The sequence below is a fragment of the Chrysemys picta genome, chromosome 15 (genome assembly GCF_011386835.1).
Source record: "Chrysemys picta bellii isolate R12L10 chromosome 15, ASM1138683v2, whole genome shotgun sequence".
Taxonomy (NCBI): domain Eukaryota; kingdom Metazoa; phylum Chordata; order Testudines; family Emydidae; genus Chrysemys; species Chrysemys picta.
The window spans coordinates 3,161,319-3,181,567 of record NC_088805.1 but is presented as its reverse complement, the minus strand read 5'-3'; the positions used below and the strand labels follow the sequence as shown (position 1 = coordinate 3,181,567).

The window sequence follows — 20,249 nt, the reverse complement described above, 5'->3', positions numbered from 1 at the left end:
GTAGGGTTTTTTGCAGATTCAATAATAAAAATAACGTACAGTTGTATTTTGGTGTCCTCAGCCCCCACTGCCTCCCCTGGCTCCGCGCCCATCGCCTCTGGCCCCTGATGCCTCTTCCCGCCCCCCACGGATTCCCTTGGCCTCCATAGCCTCCCCCCATGGATCCGGCATTCCCCACTGCCTCTCCGTCATCGCTGGAACTCCACTGCTTCCCCCACCCATTGCTCCGAGCTCCCTTTCGCGGTCTCACACCTCAGGCTCACCCCACTCCCTGCCTTTTGACCATGGCACCCAGTAAGGCCAGCCCTGCCGAAGCCAAGAGTCAGAGCCCCACAGCTGGATCTGCGGTGGGGATGGGGGGGCTGAAGCCCAGAGCCCTGCAGCTGAAGCTGTGGAGGGCGGGGCTCTGAAGCATGGATCCCACTGTCAGAGCCCCATGGCTGAAGGGAGGGGGTTAAGCTTGCCCCCAGAACCCTGTGGCTGAAGCTGGGGCGGGAGCTGAAGCAAGAGCCCCGCAGCTGAAGGGGGGGAGGGGGCCTAAACCCACCCCTGGATGCTGCTTTGCCCCCCCCCCCCCCCCCATCTCTGCCCAGGAGGATGTTGTGGCCGCAGGAAAAACCCCTGATGGCCACATTTGAGAAATGCTGCTCTAGCCAGTGTCATGTTCCCAGCTTATACATAGAGATGTTATATTGGAAAGCACAAAATACTCTTCCTGGAAAGTTTCAACGTTTAGAATCCAGAATGAGAACACACAGTAACCAAAAACAGAGAGAGAGAAAGCAGGCTGCTCCCATAGCTCACCCTACCTGGTTCTTGACTAGTTCTTTCCAGACTGGCTCAGCTTGCACATGATCCTACAGAGTTCTCCGGCCTACAGGCAGAACTAGCCACTCTCACTCTTAAAGTGATAGCTTGCAATGTCAACACAGCAATCCTAGAGCTGTGATCACCAACAGCTGAAGTAGGTGGCCTTGGCACTGTGTGACTGGATTGGCCAGGTGGCAAGGCGGAAGTAGCAAGATGAGAGATGGGCAGCAAGCTCTCTCTTCATGGGAGCCAGGCAGCACTTCCTTCCCCTCCCCACCAGCAGGGGCTGGAGGTGAACCCAACTGAATGCACCTCTAGACTCTGGGACTTCACTAATCTCTGACAGCAAACCCTGAGTGGGGTGCGTGCAGCAGAGGATGGGGGAAGTGATGTGTTAAAGGGATATTTGTCCATGGGACTTGCACACCAGCTACTGGGGAAACTGAGGCAAAGGAGTACTGCCCAAGACACTGCGGGATTGGTGATTTACTTATTTGCATACTTTTGAGAAACTGTTGCTGTGTTTTCCCACATTATTGCTGTATTCTCCCACACACACACCTTAATACAAGTTTTCTTTCTGTTATATACAAGCATGGTGCTGGTTGATGAGTGGGGAAGGCACCAAGGGGAGATATTTAGTTTCCCCCCAGTTTCGGGGGGAGCAGGGGGCTCAGCATGGTTTTGATTTGTTATTTTCAGAGGATCTCCTCGATATTGAACCTGGTCCTTGTTGCTGCCAATACCACCAGGCAGAAGAATTATGTGAGGGAGACCTGCAGACCTGGCTAAAGCAAATGCCGCAGAAGTCAATGGGTCTGGGTGGCAGGACTGGGCCCCAGCATGGAAATTTACCGAGTTTAATGAAGTGTCCAAAATCCTATACAGGCGAGTCGCATCTTACGCGGGGGTTAGGTTCTAAAGTCAGCACGTAAGGCAAAAATCGCGTATAGTCAAAATTACCCTTGAAAATCCCTTAAATGGCCCATAAAGTACAGTACAGTATACTGTACATGGTTTTGTGTATACTGTACAACCCTGTATAGCAGGGGTTGGCAACCTGCGGCACGCGTGCCAAAAGTGGCACTCAAGCTGATTTTTGGCAGCACTCTGCTGCCAGCCAGGGTCCCGGTCGCCGGCCCTGCTCAGCCCGCTGCTGGCCTGGCTGGACGGGCAGGCAGTGGGCTGAGTGGGACGGTGGCCGGGGTCCCGCCTGGCAGGGGCTGGCGGACGGAACCCCAGACCGGCAACAGGCTGAGCGGTAAATGTAAAATGTATTATTGACACGTCAATCCTTAAATAATGAAGACTTGGCACGTCACTTCTTAAAGGTTGCCAAGCCCTGCACGAGAATCACACTCAGCGCGGCAAGATGCTCACACTATGGGTATGTCTACACTACCCTCCAGATCAGCGGGCAGCAATCGATCCAGCAGGGATTGATTTATCTAGACTAGACACGATAAATCGACCCGTGAGCGCTCTCCCATCGACTCCTGAACTCCACCGCCGCGAGAGGCACGCGGGAACTGAGACCGACTGAGGGAACAGCAGATTCACGTCTCCCATCTCACGCTCACTCTGGGGCATACGCTCATTGAATGGAATGGTGGGCGGAATCGTTATTTTTCTTTTTTTTTTCTTTATTTTTGCCGAGCGCGTATAGTTGAATTAGTGTAAGTTAAATGCGCGTATGATGCGACTCGCCTGTATAGCTGATGGAGAATTAATGTCACTGGGGCCTTCCCTCTCCTGCCCCTGAGCCAGAGATGTCTGGAGAGCGCCCTGGGGTCCCCTCTGGTAGCCAGAGCTTCAGCACGATTGTGCCACACCAGTGTCCACGATACAGCCTCTGGCAGGCTCTTATTCCTTGCGGTGCTCAGAAGGGTGGAGTAGGAGTGGGGGAACCAGCATTAACTAGGGGAGGGTGGGCTGGAGTCTGTGGGGTTACTGGAGTGAACTCGGGTGAGGTCACTATGGCGGGTCTGACTCCTATTAGCCCGTCGCCACGTTACACTGAACATTCACGGAGCTGTGTTCCTTGTAGGCTGTATCTACCCTGCCAGCGGAGGTGTCATTTGCAGCTCACGTAGACAGGCCCATGCTAGCTTTAATCTCGCCAGCTCACTAACCATAGCAGCGGAGCCATCAGTGGGGGCTAGCAACATCAGCACCCTCCAAACACTGAGTGTAACAGCTCCTTCCCTCCTTGGGTCACAGCTCATACAAAAACCCTGGGCCAGTTCACAGGCCACTTACCTGAGGAGCTAGGAGACCCAGAGAGAAGTGGAGGCTGATTCCCTGACTGCACCTTGTCACCGGAGATCTAGTCTCCTGGGGATTTCTGAGCCCGCCCTGTGTATCTACCCCCTAAGACAGAAGTGGGCAAACTACGGCCCGCGGGACCGTCCTGCCCGGCCTCTGAGCTCCCGGCCGGAGAGCCTAGTCCCCGCCCCCTCCCCCCACTGACCCCCTCCGCTGCGTGGGCTGCGCTCTGGCCTGCTGCTCCTGCTGGCCAGCGTGGGGAGCGCAGCTGGCTCTGGCCGGGTGGTGCGGCTGCAAGCTCCTGCTGCTGGTAAGGGGGCGGAGAGCGGGGGGGGTTGGTTAAGGGAGGGGGGAGTCCTGGGGGGCAGTCAGGGAGCAGGGGGTGGTTGGATGGGGCGGACGTTCTGGGGATGCGGTCAGGGGACAAGGAGCAGATGGCGGTTGGAGAGGGGGTGGGAGTCCTGGGGGCGCTGTCAGGGGGCGGTGGTGTGGATAGGGGTCAGTCAGGGGACTGGGAACAGGGGAGTTGGATAGGGGGCGGAGGTCCCGGGAGGGGCGGTCAGGGGACAAGGAGCAGGGGGGTTTGGATGGGTTGGACGTTCTGAGGGGGGCAGTTAGGGGGCGGGAAGTGGGAGGGGGTAGATGGGGGAGGGGGCCACGCTGTCTGGGGAGGCACAGCCTTCCATACCCGGCCTTCCATACAGTTGCGTAACCCCGATGTGGCCCACCCCTGCCCTAAGATGAACATTTGCAAGGTCATTGGGAGAAGCAAACCGAACGGGCGTAATGGGGGAAACACTTACCCTTAAACCAGGGCCGGCTCCAGGCACCAGCATTCCAAGCAGGTGCTTGGGGCAGCAATCTGCAAGGGGCAGCAGTCCGTGTGTTTTTGCTGCGCCAAATTGCTGCCACGGACGGCGGGGGCAGTCTGTGTGCGGTTAGGGCGGCACACACGTTTCCGCGGGCGGCGGCAATTCGGCGGCAGCTTCTATGTTCAGCTGCCCGCTCGGGCAATTTGGCGGCTTCTGTCTTCCGGCTGAAGACAGAAGCTGCCACCGAATTGCCGCCGCCGTGGAAACGCGTGTGCCGCCCTAACGGCACATGGACTGCCCCCGCCGACTGCGGCGGCAATTCGGCACGCTGCTTGGGGGCAAAAACAGTAGAGCCAGCCCTGCCTTAAACCCCTCCATTACCCGGAGGCCAGCCAAGTGCTCACCTAGCAAACACAACACCCGCCGGGCTGGCTGGCATACAAGGGATCCAGTGTCACAACTGCTATGAGGAAACCCATAATGTTGCTCAACAGTCTTTGCTCCAGAATGTCGTGTTGCCAAGTTAAAATTTCCCAATTTCCTCATTGAGGATGGGGGGGGGGGGCACCCGGGGAGGGAAGGTTGCTCAGTCTGCAGATGTGCTTGAGCTATAAAAGCCCCTGGACTGCCCCAGCGCAGACACTGGGAGAGCTCGCATTGTCGAAGTTGTGCCGAGAAGATGATGCTCTGGGAGTTCCTGCTGCTGTTGCCCCTGCTTGCAGGGAGCTCAGGTACGTGGGAACAGGGATTCTATCAAAGGGTTTGCAGGGCTGAGTTTGGATTCACTGCCACATTTTGGGGAATTGTTTTTAGGCAGATGCTCATGGGTTGGGGACCGGATTTTCCTCTGCACGTGGCCTGCACCTCGCACATTCTGGCCCCTGCAGTCTGCACCAATGACAGTAACACAAACACTGATCATTTGGGTTTTGAAAGGGTCTCACTGAGTTGTCTGTTGCCCGTCCATTCTGCAGGAGCTCTGTGCCCTGACTGAGCCCCGCTCCCTGCTCCCAGCTTCCCAGCCCTGCCCCCAGGCTCAGCCCATCCGTGTAGTTTGACTTCTATATTTGGGGGGGCAGCTCCAGTCAAGCCAACGGGGCCATGCATGGGCGGGGGAGTGGGAGGGGCAAATTCTGTGCCGGCTCACAGGGGAACCATTTCAGATTGGGGAGGGGGGAACTTTAACTGTGATTCCAGGGGCTACTTAGGCAACTGAAAACTCTCCTTTTTTGGCAGATAATAACTTAGAAATCTCTGACAGGAGCATTGTATCTAATTCCTATATCTAGAAAGAAAATTAAATAAATATTCGACCCACTCAGCTCTAATACTAACGTGTTCTGACATCTTGTGGCAAGTCACTTATGGGACACTGATTGGGTTTCAAATTGTAATGTAGCTTCTTACTCAGAGACGCTTACTGAAGTCAGAAGGGACCATCGTGATCATCTAGTCTGACCCCCTGCACATCGCAGGCCACAGAACCTCCCCCACCCACTCCTGTACTAGACCCCTGAGCTCTGGCTGAGTCATTGAAGTCCTCAAATTGTGGTTTAAAGACGGCAAGTTACAGAGAATTCATCATTTACACTAGTTTAAACCTGCAAGTGATCAATGCCCCATGCTGCAGAGGAAGCGAAACCCCCCGCATAGTCTCTGCCAATCTGACCCAGGAGAAAATTCCTTCCCGACCACTAATATGGTGATCAGTTAGACCCTGAGCATTTGGGGTAGACTCACCAGGAAGATACCAGGGAAAGAATTCTCTGTAGTAACTCAGAGCCCTCCCCATCTAGTGTCCCATCTGCAGTCGTTGGGGATCTTTGATACAGGCAGTCGCTGATGCGCCATTCACCATTATAGGCAGTCCTGTCGTACCATCCCCTCCATAAACTTATCAAGCTCAGTCTTGAAGCCAATTTGGGTTTTTGCCCCCACTGCTTCCCTTGCGAGGCTGCTCCAGAACTTCACTCCTCTGATGGTTAGAAATTTTCACCTAATTTCAAGCCTAAACTTGTTGATGGCCAGTTTGTATCCATTTGTTCTGGGGTCCACACTGGCACTTAACTTAAATAACTCCTCTCCCTCCCTGGTATTTATCTCTCTGATGTATTTATAGAGAGAAGTCATATAGCCTTCCTTTGGTTAGACTAAACAAGCCGAGCTCTTTGAGTCTCCTCTCATAAGACAGGTTTTCCATTCCTCGGATCATCCTAGTAGCCCTTCTCTGCACCTGTTCCTATTTGAATTCATCTTTCTTAAACATGGGAGATCAGAACTGCGCACAGTACCCCAGAGCGTGAGCCCTTTGGGCTCCCCCTGCCCAACGGTCTCACGCTCTGGGGCTGACAGAAGCCACGACACACAGGGTGGGGCAGGAGGCCGGGCCCATGGGGACAGAGCACGGTGCTGCCCAGCCTGCCGGTGGAGAGGTCGGGGTGAAGGGAGACAAAGCCATGGATTCATCTGTCCTGCTGCCCAGACACCACCAGCTGCCAGGTCCTGTGGGCACTGCAGCACCCCCGCCCTATGCAGGCACACCCACGCCTGCTCCCTGGCCCTCGCTGAGCCCAGCCTTGCTGTCCCGGGGCTGTGGGAAGGAGCGGGATGGTGATGATCCTAGTGCTGGCCCTGGTTGGCTGAAAGGCACCAGCTACCTGCTCTCTAAGCCAATCAGAATACAGCAGATCCAGAGCCGTCCATAGACAGGGCACCATTGTCCCTCCCCTGCTCCAGTGCCCCCCAAGGGGCTGGAGCTCGGTCTGAGCCACCCGGCCGGCCCCTGGGACAGCACATCCTGGGGACAGTGCACCCACTGATGGCCCCTTTAGTGCAGCCCCAGGGCAGAGCTGACACATTACCGGTACCAGCAGGAGAAGCACCAGTGCGTGCTGATGTCCCATGGCTCCTTCACCAGGGACCCCCACAGAAACGGATTCCTTCCCTGTGGGGCAAAAAGCGCCCACTGAGTTACCCAGCTCTCAGACCCCTCCCACCCTGCCGAGTCAGCATCCCCCTGCACCGGCTCACAGGGACTGGATCCCCCTGCACCGGCTCACAGGGACTGGCAATCTATTTAGCTCACCAAAAGAAGCTTAAGGGGTGACTTGATTAGTACCTACATGGGAACAAACATTGGATAATGGACTCTTCAATCGAGGAGAATTAACAGGGACGGTAATTAACCATTGGAACAATTAATTACCGGGGTCGTGGTGGATTCTCCATCACTGACAATTTTCAAATCAAGACTGGATATTATTCTAAAAGCTCTGCTCTAGGGATTATTTTGGGGCAGTTCTTTGGCTTGTGTGATACAGGAGGTCAGATTAGATGATCACAATGGTTCCTTCTGGCCTTGGAATCTATGAATCTATGAAACTGGGTCTGCCTGCAGCTGCTGTGAACATTGAAACTTCAGGCAGCTTCTTGATGGGTACAGTTTGAGACCTTCCTGAGCAACACATGCGGTGTCCATATGGAGCAGAATGGAAGAGCCCCCCTCACGTCCAAACAAAGGTGTTATGGAAAAAGCTCTCAGGCTATCTCAAATATCCCCAGAGAGATCTGCTCTTGTGACCCCATAACTGACCTACACAACTTCCTGGGTGGCTCTTTGGACTGTTCTCTCTAGGGGATGTGTCCCGTAGGAACAGAACGGAAATCCCAACAGAAGCAGGAAGGCCTTTTCCATCTTGAACCCTGAGCATTTGTTTATGTGACGTCAGCTCTGGTGAAAGATCCCCAGCTCTGGAGCCATAAGCCCTCTGTTAATCCCCAGTGCTCTCTGGGCAGGGGCAGGTGCAAGGGCAGGGGAAGCTTCCCCCATAATGTGGCTCAGCTCTGACCAGGAGGGACCACCTGTAGTGGTGAGACTGGAGCTCCGTCTCTGTGGTCGATATAATCCTTGGCCTTTCTGTTGCGGATGGCAACAGGGAGCCAATTAGCAGCAGCTGCGATTCTAATACTTTGGGAACTAGAATAGGACCCCCAAACTCATTTCACATGGGCCTCCAAGCAGATATTAGGTGGTAAGAACATTGGGCCACCACCCTCCTATTCTGGATTCAGACCATTGAGGGACGTGTAAGCAAAGGTCTCTATATCGTCAGCCACCCAGACCCCAAGCTCTCTCTCTTTTGTGGCTATTTCTCCCGCTTACTAAAAAAGTCCATGTGCATGAACATTCTCACTATGCTTTTCAGCTCTGGACTGCACTGAGATACCGGGGTCACTAAAGCAGATTGATGCCAGTAATGGGCAGGTGTTTGGAGTGAACAGCGCAGGCAATATTTACACGCTGTATGGAGACAGCTGGGTCCAGCTGCCGGGCTCCTTGAAACACGTCACAGTTGGTCCTGCCGGAGTCTGGGGTGTGAACAACAACGACAACATCTACAAGCTGGTGGGAGGAAGCTGGCAACAGATCACAGGTAACATATGAGCTTTGATATGTCGCGGGGACGACAAAAGGCACAGGTAGGAAGGTGCTTATGTCCGTATAGATTATTTCGGAAAATGTAATGAAATAAGTGATGCTGATATGAGCCCCTTGTTACTGGTCCAATTGTGTCTTCACTGTGGGGTGTCACATTCTATGCGTTTCCAGACTGATACAAAGCAGTACAAAAACACGTGTAGTCCAGTCCTTAAACTGAAATCAGAATGTTCACACAAGCCTGTCTACACATGGCTTGTACACCAGTCTGACTATGTTGGATAGGAGTGTGATTTTCTACCAAAATAGCTACATCCATATAACTTTCTACACTTGGGTTATATCCATATAAAGGTGCCTTTTACCAGCATATCCTCTGGGTATAAGCACCTTCAGACCGGTGCTAGTAGCTGAAAGCCCAGGCTATCACACAGGTGTGGCAGTTGGACCAAGTAATCTGTGCAGTCTAGATGTTCTACGCTTCAGGGTGACACACTGAGAGGTGACAAGCCTGAAATCTTATTATACAGATAACTGAGTCCACAGCAGAGGCTTTGTACTACAGGGGTTTACACTGGCTTCACACCATTGGTTAAAGCAGTGCAACCTTCTTGTGTAGACAAGGCCTAATCGACTTCAGGGAAATGAAATCAGATACTCTTAAAGCAAACTAAATGTCCTCACAGGCTTTGGCAGCAGTTGAATTAAATTAGGGACATTTAAACTGGTGCAATGTAGTGTGTACACGCGCCCTGACACTCACAACCCCCCTGTGAGGCGGGAACATTTATTGGCCCCATATTCCAGGCACTGAGAGATTAACCTCCATGTTTCCAAACCTGAGTGCACAAATGTTAACACCTAACTAAGACGTCCTGATTTCCAAGGGTGCTAAGCACTGATGACTCTCACTGGTGTCAATGGGAACTCTCGGTGCTCAGTACCTCTCAAAATCAGGCCCTTGTTGCCCTAAGTGGCTTTCCAAGGGCCATTAATCAAGTTGGGAGAGGACTGGCAACCAAACCCAAGAATCCTGATCTCAGGCCACTGCTCCAAACACTAGACCCCACGTCTCTGACGGATTTCTCTCTCTCCTCTCACCCCTGGTGTCTAGTTATATTTCTGGCTGAGTTCTCAATAGGTGGTTTACTTCCTTATTTTCTCCATGCTGCTCCAGCCCTGCTCTTTCCTCTGAACATTGTTTTTCCCTTGTTTGTTTTTAGGGCTGCTCAAGCAAATTGACGCGGGTGGAGACATGTTTGTCGCTGGTGTCAACACGAATGATGACATCTACTGTCTGTCTCGTCCAGCAGCGGTCTCTGCGAATGGTGTCTCTGACTTGCCCTGGGTCAAAAATGAAGGAAAGCTGAAGTACTACAGCTGTGGTTTGTGGGGCTGCTGGGGAGTTAACTCAGCTGATGATATCTATTTCCGGTTTGATGTCACCCCGGATCCTTGTGAAGGATCCAGGTGGGAACAGATTCCAGGCAAGCTGTCCATGATTGAAGTTGCTTCCGAAGGCTCTGTCTATGGCGTGAACAGTGCAGGACAAATATATCGCAGGTACAGTGGTACAATGAGGGATCAGGGCCATTCATACCCGTCACTAAGAGCACAGGGAGAACAGGATGTTGCCTGATCCTGTGGAGCAAGCCGACTCCGGTGCCTAATGTTCGCTGATTTCCTAATGAGCTGATTCCAGGGCTCTCCAGCATCCCAATGACCTCACAATGCGGCACCCACTGTTGCCTAATTGAGAGGACTCCACTGCTAACTAGCAGGGAACCTAAAACGGGTGTGAGGCACATTGCAGAGGTTCTGCTGTCTTGGGGAACTCTTGGAAGCCTGAGCTCTGCATATTAATAGGTAGCACAGATAGTCCTGCTCATTCCCGTCACAGCGCCTCTGCGCACCCAAACTGCGCATGTGCCATCTCCACACAGTGACGGAGCATCCTCCAGCCTAGGGTTGAGAACATAAGAACGGCCAGACTGGCTCAGACCAAAGTCCATTTAGCCCAGTATCCTGTCTTCCAACTGTGGCCAATGCCAGGTGCCCCAGAGGGAGTGAACAGAACAGGTAATCATCAAGTGATCCATTCCCCCTGTCACCCCTTCCCAACTTCTGGAAACAGGGGCTAGGGACACCATCCCTGCCCAGCCTGGCTAATAGCCATTGATGGACCAATCCTCCATGAATTTATCTAGTTCTTTTTTTAACCCTCTTATAATTGTCTTGGCCTTCACAACATCCTCTGGCAAAGAGTTCCACAGGTTGACTGTGCGTTGTGTGAAGAAACACTTCCTTTTGTTTGTTTTAAACCTGCTGCCTATTCATTTCATTTGGTGACCCGTAGATCTTATTTTATGAGGAGTAAATAACACTTCCTTATTTACTTTCTCTACACCAGTCATGATTTTATAGACCTCAATCATATTCCCCCTTAGTTGTCTCTTTTCCAAGCTGAAAAGTCCCGGTCTTATTAATCTTTCCCCATACGGAAACCGTTCCACACTCCTAATAATTTGTGTTGCTCTTTTCTGAACCTTTTCCAATTAAAATATATTTTTTGAGATGGGGCAACCAGATCTGCACACAGTATTCAAGACATGGGTGTACCATGGATTTATATAGCAGCAATATGATATTTTCTGTCTTATTATCTAACCCTTTTTTAATGATGCCCAACAGTCTGTTCGCTTTTTTGACTGCCGCTGCACATTGAGTGGATGTTTTCAGAGAACTATCCCCTGTGACTCCAAGATCCCTTTCTTGACTGGTAACTGCTAATTTAGACCCCATCATTTTATATGTATCATTGGGATTATGTTTTCCATTGTGCCTTACTTTGCATTTATCAACATTGAATTTCATCTGCCATTTTGTTGTCCAGTCACCCAATTCTGAAAGATCCTTTTGTAGCTCTTCACAGTCTTCCTGGGACTTAACTACCTTGAGTAGTTTTGTATCATCTGCAAATTTTGCCACCCACTGTTTACCCTTTTTTCCACATTGTTTATGAATATGTTGAATAGGGCTCATCCTAGCACAGACCCCTGGGGGACATGACTATTTAGCTCTCTCCATATTGAAAAACTGACCATTTATTCCTACCCTCCGTTTCCTATATTTTAACCAATTACCGATCCATGAGGACCTTCCTTCTTATCCCATGACAGCTTACTTTGCTTAAGAGCCTTTGTTGAGGGAGCTTGTCAAAGGCTTTCTGAAAATCTAAGTACACTATATCCCCTGGATCCCCCTTGTCCACATGCTTTTTGACCCCCTCAAAGAATTCTAGTAGATTGGTGAGGCATGATTTCCCTTTACAAAAACCATGTTGAGTCTTCCTCAACAAATTATGTTCATCTATGTAAATTTTGTTCTTTACTATAACTTCAACAAGTTTCTTCGGTACTGAAGTCAGGCTTGTAATTGCCAAGATCACCTCTGGAGCCCTTTTAAAAATTGGCATCACATTAGCTATCCTCCAGTCAAATGGTACAGAAGCTGATTTAAATGATAGGTTACAGACTACAGTTAGTAGATCTTCAAATTCACATTTGAGTTCCTTCAGAACTGTTGGGTGATACCATCTGGTCCTGGTGACTTATTACTGTGTAATTTGCAATTGCTCCACCTGGCAGCAGGGGTTCCTGTGGAGCCAAGCACAGGAACTCAATGTTCCCCCTGCTGGGCCCAGGCAGGGGGAGGAAGACACTCCCAGACTAGAATGGAGTGGGAGGAGGGGAGGGAAGAGAACTGCCATTCCCGGGGGGAGCTCTGGCATTTCCCCCTGCAGCGCTGTGGGATTCTCTTGGTGTTCTCTATACCGCTCTGTCGTTGGCTTTCATTCCATGTCACCTGCCAAGACCGAGGAAAGGCCCCTTGTAGTTTTGAAGTGGGAATGTTTCCCTGGAGAGGATGTTCCCTGCCCTTCTGCCCTCAGCCCACACCGCAGGGAGATGAAGCTTGCTCAGCTCGGATCCTGCCATCTTAATAGGGTCTAGCCAGACACTCGTGTAGGAGGATGGGTGCTGCAATGCAGGGCTGTGAGCGGACAGCAAGGAGAAACATGTGCTGGGGCTACCCTCTGGGCTGCACTGAGAAGCTGCTCTCCACAGGCTGGGATAGAGGCAGAGTCCTTCTCTTAGCAGATCCGTATTAACACCAGTCCTGTCAACTTCCTTTCAGGGATGGAATCACTAAAAGCAACCCCGTCGGCACCAGCTGGACCCAGGTGGCCAGTTTCATCTGCAAATGCAAACATGTGTCCTATGACCAGGGCCTGCTGTGGCTTATCATTGACCAGGACAAGATTGTGAAATGCCGGATCTAAATGAGACTCCCGCCATCTCAGCCTCACAGTGAGTAACAGTGTCCATTTAATCTCTCTCTCTCTCCCTCTTTCCCCCCCCCCGCCCCGCAGTGCTTAATTTGTACCAGCCTCAGCTGAGACCCGGCACCTCTGGGCTTGGCAGTTCATAGCAACGGCACCTCTGGGTTTGCCGTGTCAGTTATGAAAGTCACAAATTGCTTGAGCCCCAGAACCTCTTTCATTACAAATTAAGCCCTGCTCCACTGCTTTGTCCAGGTTTTCTACATTCCTTCTCCAGCCAGTGGTATGAAGCTTTTGTTCCAAGGGTAAAATCAAGTCCCACAAAATAGAGCCACGAAGGTTCATCGTTACCTGCTCCTTCTCTGCCTCTGCTGCCCCCGCCGTGCCTCTGGCCCTGCCCCCGGCCCTGGACACACATACTTCTCCTCTGATAAAATTCAATGGCTGGAAACTGAACAGAGCAAGGACCAAGCTGAAAACAAAGGGCAGTGTTTTTAGCTATGAGGGAGGTCAACCATACGAACAGATCCACAAGGGATGGGTAAATTCTCCATCACTTGGAGTCTTTCAATCAAGACTGGATGTCTTTATAAAAGCCCTGATATACTCTGTATCAACTGCATGCTGTTGGGTATGATGCAAAAGTCACTTGGTACTCCGCAGGGACTGGGTTTTCGCCCGACACTATTTAACATTTTTATCAATGACCTGGAAGAAAACATAAAATCATCACTGAGAAAGTCTGCAGATGACACAAATTGGGGGGGTGGTAAATAATGAAGAGGACAGGTCACTGCTACAGAGCAAACTGGATCGCTGAGTCACCTGGGCGCAAGCAAACAACAGACGTTTTAATCTAGCTGCATGTAAATGTATATATTTAGGAACAAAGAACACAGGCCAGACTTACAGGATGGGGAACTCTTTCCTGGGAAGCAGTGACTCTGAAAGCGACCTGGAGATCATGGTGGATAATTAGGGTGACCAGATGTCCCGATTTTATAGGGACAGTCTCGATTTTGGGGTCTTTTTCTTATATAGGTTCCTATTACCCCCCACCCCCTGTACCGATTTTTCACATTTGCTGTCTGGTCACCCTATGATAATCAGCTGAACATGAGCTCCCAGGTTGATGCTGTGGCCAAAAGGGCTAATGCGATCCTGGGATACATAGAATCACAGAATATCATTTACTTCCTTCTTTTCTCCATGCTTGGAAGGGACCTCAGGAGGTCATCTAGTCCAACCCCCTGCTCAAAGCAGGACCAATCCCCAACTAATTCTTCCCAGCCAGGGCTTTGTCAAGCCTGACCTTAAAAACCTCTAAGGAAAGAAAAATAGAATCAGGAGAATCTCGAGTAGGAGCAGAGAGGCTATTTTACCTCTGCATTTGGCACTGGTGCAGCCACAGCTGGAATCCTGTGTCCAGTTCTGGGGTCCGCAGTTCAAGAAAGATGCTGATAGATTGTAGTACAAAAAACTGCTACATGTAGGAATTTGCTACCTAGGATGCACTGAACATGCCCACACAAACTGAGCATGCTCAATAACATCAGCTGAAGCCACTGCCCTTCACCCTGCCCTTTCTTGGCATAAGATTCTGAGGACTGCCTTTTACAGGGGTGGCAAAGGGGGAAATCAGAGGAGGGGGTGGCCAGGGTATGAGCAGGGGGCAGAAATTGACTGGTCAGGGGGGTCAAGCAGCTGGAGGCAGGGTTAAGATCGGGGCTGAAGGGGAAAACCAGGGATGGTGGGGGGGAAAGGAGGCGGAATTAAGCCCAGGGGTGAGGCGCTGCTGGAGGATGGCAGAGGGCAAAACCCTGGCACAGGCGGGGCAGAGGGGTAACAGTTACCCCGGTGGGCTGAGACACCCATGTTTGCAGAACTAGGGTGACTTCAGAGAAGATTTTTTATTTCCCCTCTCACAGACAGCACCTTTCAGCATGGGCTTCCCAGGGCTGGGTTCTTAAAGGCACAGACACCCCAATGCCTAGTCACTGCAGCTCCTCTCTGTCTGATGTAACCTACTGAGGTGCTGTAGGAGACTCAATTCAGTGAAACATTTTATACATGCCCCCTCAGAAACAAAGAAATCCCTTATCCATGTAGCTGACCGCAGAGAGTCTCACAGCAGTTCACCAATTTGTCTCATCTGTGCTGGGATTCCCTGAATTACTCTTAGCACTTCATCATTTGCTCTGTTATCATGTGTTGTACTTAAAGTACTGCACAGGATCTTTTCAGGGGGAATAAGGCAAAACGCCACATTTATTAGTAATACATGTATTCACTAACACTGTATCATATGCATATAATATATTACACTTACACTCACACACACACACAAACACACTCCCTCTTGTTGTTACCAATTAGTTGCTTCCCTTAACTTTACTGGCCAGGTGAGTTAGATGGTGGAGCCGGGCTTCTGCCGATCCGGATCGATGCTCCCATGTTGACAAGACGAGACCCGGGGTCCTCTGCAAGACACCTCACTTTTATAGCAGCTTTTCTCTTATGCAAATCTATACCAGATTCAAACTCTGTGTCTGTGTCCATTGGTCCTTTGTGCTGCTTTCTTTTGAGTGTTGTCCCAATGCTGCAAAGAGGGTGTTTCCAAAAGAAGGTGCTCGCTTCTAACCCCCCGAGGCCATCGGTATGTCTGCTTGTCTTTAATGAGCCCACTTGACACGTTTTATTGTTCTTGGGTCTGGCTCCCAGCCCCTCTCCAACAGTTGAGGCTGTCTGGAGGTGCTGCCTTCCATGCCTTGCTCATCCACACCTCATTCATTCAAGAGGGGAATTGATTAAGAGTGGGTGGGGAGAGCTCTTGTTCTACTGCTAGCAAAAAAAATTTTTTCTTCTATCTTATTCTATTCTTAGGGGCTATAATATTATACCAAGGGCAATGCAAAGTTTCTAAATGAGGCTTTGATACAAAGTCCCATGAAAACAGAGGTCACACGTGGGTAGACCCACCACAAGGTTATATGAAGAGGCACAATGTAAAGTCATATGAAAATTATCAGAGATTTATCTACATTGTCCCCCTTTTGACCTCTCAAGAACAATTCTTGAGTGGTCACCATATAAATCTTTTGTATTTGTTGCAAACAAACCAAACAATTATAACCAGGTGAATATAAGTAAAACCATTACAACTGACTTAACACCAGATATAACATAAACACAAATGCAAACAATTATAATTATAATAATTGGAAATACAACAAAACCATCACCATTACAATAATTGGGTACATTGACAAACAAAATGAGGCCCAAGTTTGATGCTGCAATAGCCATCAAACAATAAAAGTCACAGAGGTCAGGACCTTCTTAAGCACACACAACAAATAAGATTTTGTAGGAGTACCACAGTTGTCATGCAAGGTTAAGCTGATTTGGACTTAAACTAACATTTAGTTGCCAAAATGTTGCAGAATTTCCTATTTTTAACAGTTGTTTTCAAGAGGTTTCTGGGGACCTGAAAGATGTTGCCCTACAATCATGGGCCAAGGTTTTACAGGTTATGGGGGCCCAAGAACTACCCTTTAGGGCTTGGGGAAATAGAACCAGAGTGCATAGAGGAAAGTGTGGAATTAATAATAATACAAGCAAATGTAACTAACAATACAAATGTATTAATAACAAAAATTAACAACAAAATGACTATTAGAGAACCTAACAAAAAATAAACCTGATGCATTGGGGACCAAAGTTTTTTGGACACAAGTGGTGATTGATAAATTGGATGGACATGGGGGAAGTAGAGAGAGGAAAAGACATTTACCCTGTCTAGTGTAGTATCCCCTCTTTTTCTAGACCCAATGCTAGCACAGGACACCACTAGAGACAGACACAGAACATGCAACACAGAACACTGAACACAGACTTTGTCATGACACTATAACCATGGTATTTTATAACTCTTCAGCTGATACCAGCTCTCCTGATGTTTTGGTCCAGAGCCTGAAAGATAGAAGCTTGGAAACAAATTAGCACAGTGCTTTCACCCTGGCAGAACCTGCTTGGTCTCTGCCACAGTGTGTTTGGTACTTGGGGCTGCACAAATGCTAATTAAGTGGTGCATTTTTTGTGAGTGTAAATCCTCCCTTTCTCTCAGTAAAAGGGCATTAACACTCCATCTAGAAAAAAAAAATTCTGTTTTAAAATCTCCAGCCATTTTGCCATGGCCTGGAGATCTGAGGCAGAAGCAGGCACTGTTGTTAACTGTTTCAATGGCATTTTGGCCCTGGGAGGAGGAATTTACCCAAATATCCCAAATATCCCCCTTCCCAATCTTCAGAGGGGTCCCAAAGGTCTGCCCCCTTCTGGGGTCTTAAATGTTTCTTCTTCTGATGTTACTGCTGCTGTAGGATTTGAGAGTGCTGTATTAACTCTCTGTACCCAACCTGTTTTCCAGTTTCTTTATCTATTGCTTGCCTGGGCCCGATTCTGCTTTTTTCAATAAACAGTTTTTTTCCATGGGCACAAGCCTTGTTTCACTACTAATTTAGCAAGGAGGGTGGGCTTTCCAACTAGCCCCCACCCTTCCTGGTCCTGTTTTTTAAACATTTTTTTTTAAATTGTGAAATTACCACAATATTACTTACAAAAAAAACCAAAACAAAACAAAGAAACATAAACCACTCTACACTGCCCAAACTCCTATATCCTTCAGAGTTTGGTTTAACAGAACAAGATCTGCATCTTATGTTTTTAACCCACTCTGGGCCACAGGGAGAGACGCTAAGCTTCCCTCTGTATTGCTCGGCCTGCTACCACCAAGGGTTCATACACCAATTATACAAATCCTTCCCCGGATCAGAGTGAGAAACACTAAGTTCTCCTCTTTAGCTCAGTCTTGCTACGGCTGAGGGTGTATGTACCTCTACAACACAATTTAAACCTAAACTCCTATATCCTTCAGAGTTTGGTTAATTAACTGAAAGTTTACACTCTTTTTCCTATAGTGCCAGGCTTGCTAAAGCTGGCGGTGTGCACACCAGTTTTATAATAACTGTGGATTCTATGCTTGCTCCCCCTTTCGCATTCTCCACCAAAATGTTGTACTTAAAGTACTGCACAGGATCTTTTCAGGGGGAATAAGACAAAACGCCACATTTATTAGTAATACGTGTATTCATTAACACTGTATCATATGCATATAATATATTACACTTACACTCACACACACACACAAACACACTCCGTCTTGTTGTTACCAATTAGTTGCTCCCCTTAACTTCACTGGCCAGGTGAGTTAGATGGGGGAGGGGGTGGAGCTGGGCTTCTGCCGATCCGGATCAATGCTCCCATGTTGACAAGACGAGACCCGGGGTCCTCTGCAAGACACCTCACTTTTATAGCAGCTTTTCTCTTATGCAAATCTATACCAGATTCAAACTCTGTGTCTGTGTCCATTGGTCCTTTGTGCTGCTTTCTTTTGAGTGTTGTCCCAATGCTGCAAAGAGGGTGTTTCCAAAAGAAGGTGCTTGCTTCTAAACCCCGAGGCCGTTGGTATGTCTGCTTGTCTTTAATGAGCCCACTTGACACGTTTTATTGTTCTTGGGTCTGGCTCCCAGCCCCTCTCCAACAGTTGAGGCTGTCTGGAGGTGCTGCCTTCCATGCCTTGCTCATCCACACCTCATTCATTCAACAGGGCAATTGATTAAGAGTGGTGGGGGAGAGCTCTTGTTCTACTGCTAGCAAAAAAAATTTTTTTCTTCTATCTTATTCTATCCTTAGGGGCTATAATATTATACCAAGGGCAATGCAAAGTTTCTAAATGAGGCTTTAATACAAAGTCCCATAAAAACAGAGGTCACACGTGGGTAGACCCACCACAAGGTTATATAAAGGGGCGCAATGTGAAGTCATATAAAAATTATCAGAGATTTATCTACATCCCTTATCCGTGTAGCTGACCGCAGAGAGTCTCACAGCAGTTCACCAATTTGTCTCATCTGTGCTGGGATTCCCTGAATTACTCTTAGCACTTCTTCATTTGCTCTGTTGTCATGCAGATGCATGTCATTGTGCTATTTAATTTATATTTTAACCGCAAACACTCATTGAAAATATGTATAAGTAAGTACTTGCTAGTAGTTTTAGCAAGGACATCTGTGTTTCTAGTATTGCACTTGCTATGTTTTTTCCTGTGATTTCTAATTTGGAATTTTTAATTGTAACTTTTTCTTCTTATTTGTAGAGCAGAAGTTTATTCTGTTGGATCATCTGACTTCCAGCCTGACTGAATTTCTGGCCTGGAATCAAAACTTTGTTTTCATTCAATCCACCAAGGGTGACTGCCTTTTGCACCTGTTATTTTGCCTCTCAATCCAACCCTTACTGTTTTCCCACATGCCATTGTGTAGAACTTGATTCTCAGATATTCAGTAAAGGCAGTACACTATCTCCTGTAACGTCTTTCTCAAAGGCAAAAATCGATTGTAATTTTTGCTGAACATTAGAACTGCCGTAATGGATCAGACCAATAGTCCGTCTAGTCCAGTATCCTGTCTTCTGACAGTGGCCTGTGCCAAGTGTTTCAGAGGGAATGAACAGAACAAGCAATCACTGAGTGAACCACCCCATTGTCCACTCCCAGCATCCGGCAGTCAGAGGTTTAGGGTCACCCAGAGCATGGGGATGCATCCCTGATTATCTCGACTACTAGCTGATGCACCTATCCTGAGGAACTGATCTAATTGTTGAACCCATTTATAGTTTTGGCCTTCAGAACATAATGAACACACAGCTACAACCCCAAGATAGCTTGACAACCACAAGAATTCTAAAAACATGAGTGTGACGGGTTGGACCCCGCTTCTGGGATGCCACCTGATATATCGGGATTTCACTGAGCCTCTCCTGCTCCACAAGCCTGGGTTTCCACTCCCTGTTTTGTTAGGCTCCCTGGCCTCTTGCAGCTAGGGTGACCAGATGTCCTGATTGTCACAGGTTGGGTCACAGAAACCCCCTTGGGAACCACCAACTGACGTGCCAAGACTACCTCTGCTCCTGCTTTCCCTGCCAGCTCGGGGCCCCAGCACCTTGTCTTGCTGGGCCAGACACTTCCGTCTGCTCCAACAAAGACCCAGGGTCTGAATTACTTGCCCCAAAGCTGCAGGTTTACTTGAATGCAGCTAACAGAAGTGTTCCTGTCTTTAACACTCAGCTGCCCAACTCCCAATGGGGTCTAAACTCAAATAAATACGTTTTACCCTCCCTATCCTGGGAGGAGGGATAGCTCAGTGGTTTGCACATTGGCTTACTAAATGCTGGGTTGTGAGTTTAAATCTTGAGGGGGCCACTTAAGGATCTGGGGCAAAATCAGTACTTGGTCCTGCTAGTGAAGGCAGGGGGCTGGACTCAGTGACCTTTCAGGGTCCCTTCCAGCTCTAGGAGATAGGTATGTCTCCTATATTATTATGATTTTGTTATTATTATAATGTGAAGAGAGATGTGTATGACTTCTTGCCCCCCCCCCCCAGTTAGAAATTAGGTTTAATAATAAAAAAAATTATTAACTACAAAAGGTAGATTTTAAGTTGTTCAAGGGATAGCAAACAGAACAAAG

At 49.0% G+C, this 20,249-nt stretch overlaps 1 protein-coding gene across 2 annotated transcripts; it reads left to right on the top strand.

The window, feature by feature from the left end:
- Window positions 1–4,457: 4,457 nt before the first annotated feature.
- On the top strand, window positions 4,458–19,084 carry LOC112061535 (fish-egg lectin-like). Of its 2 annotated transcripts, none has more exons than XM_065568243.1 (5): window positions 4,458–4,618; window positions 8,093–8,320; window positions 9,549–9,888; window positions 12,520–12,692; window positions 18,884–19,084. In XM_065568243.1, the coding sequence occupies exons 1-4, from the start codon at window positions 4,567–4,569 to the stop codon at window positions 12,662–12,664; spliced, it is 765 nt and encodes a 254-aa protein (XP_065424315.1). In that variant the 5' UTR covers window positions 4,458–4,566; the 3' UTR covers window positions 12,665–12,692; window positions 18,884–19,084. The 2 variants fall into 2 exon arrangements, with proteins under 2 accessions (XP_065424315.1, XP_065424314.1); XM_065568242.1 differs by having other exon boundaries at window positions 18,879–19,084.
- Window positions 19,085–20,249: the final 1,165 nt, after the last annotated feature.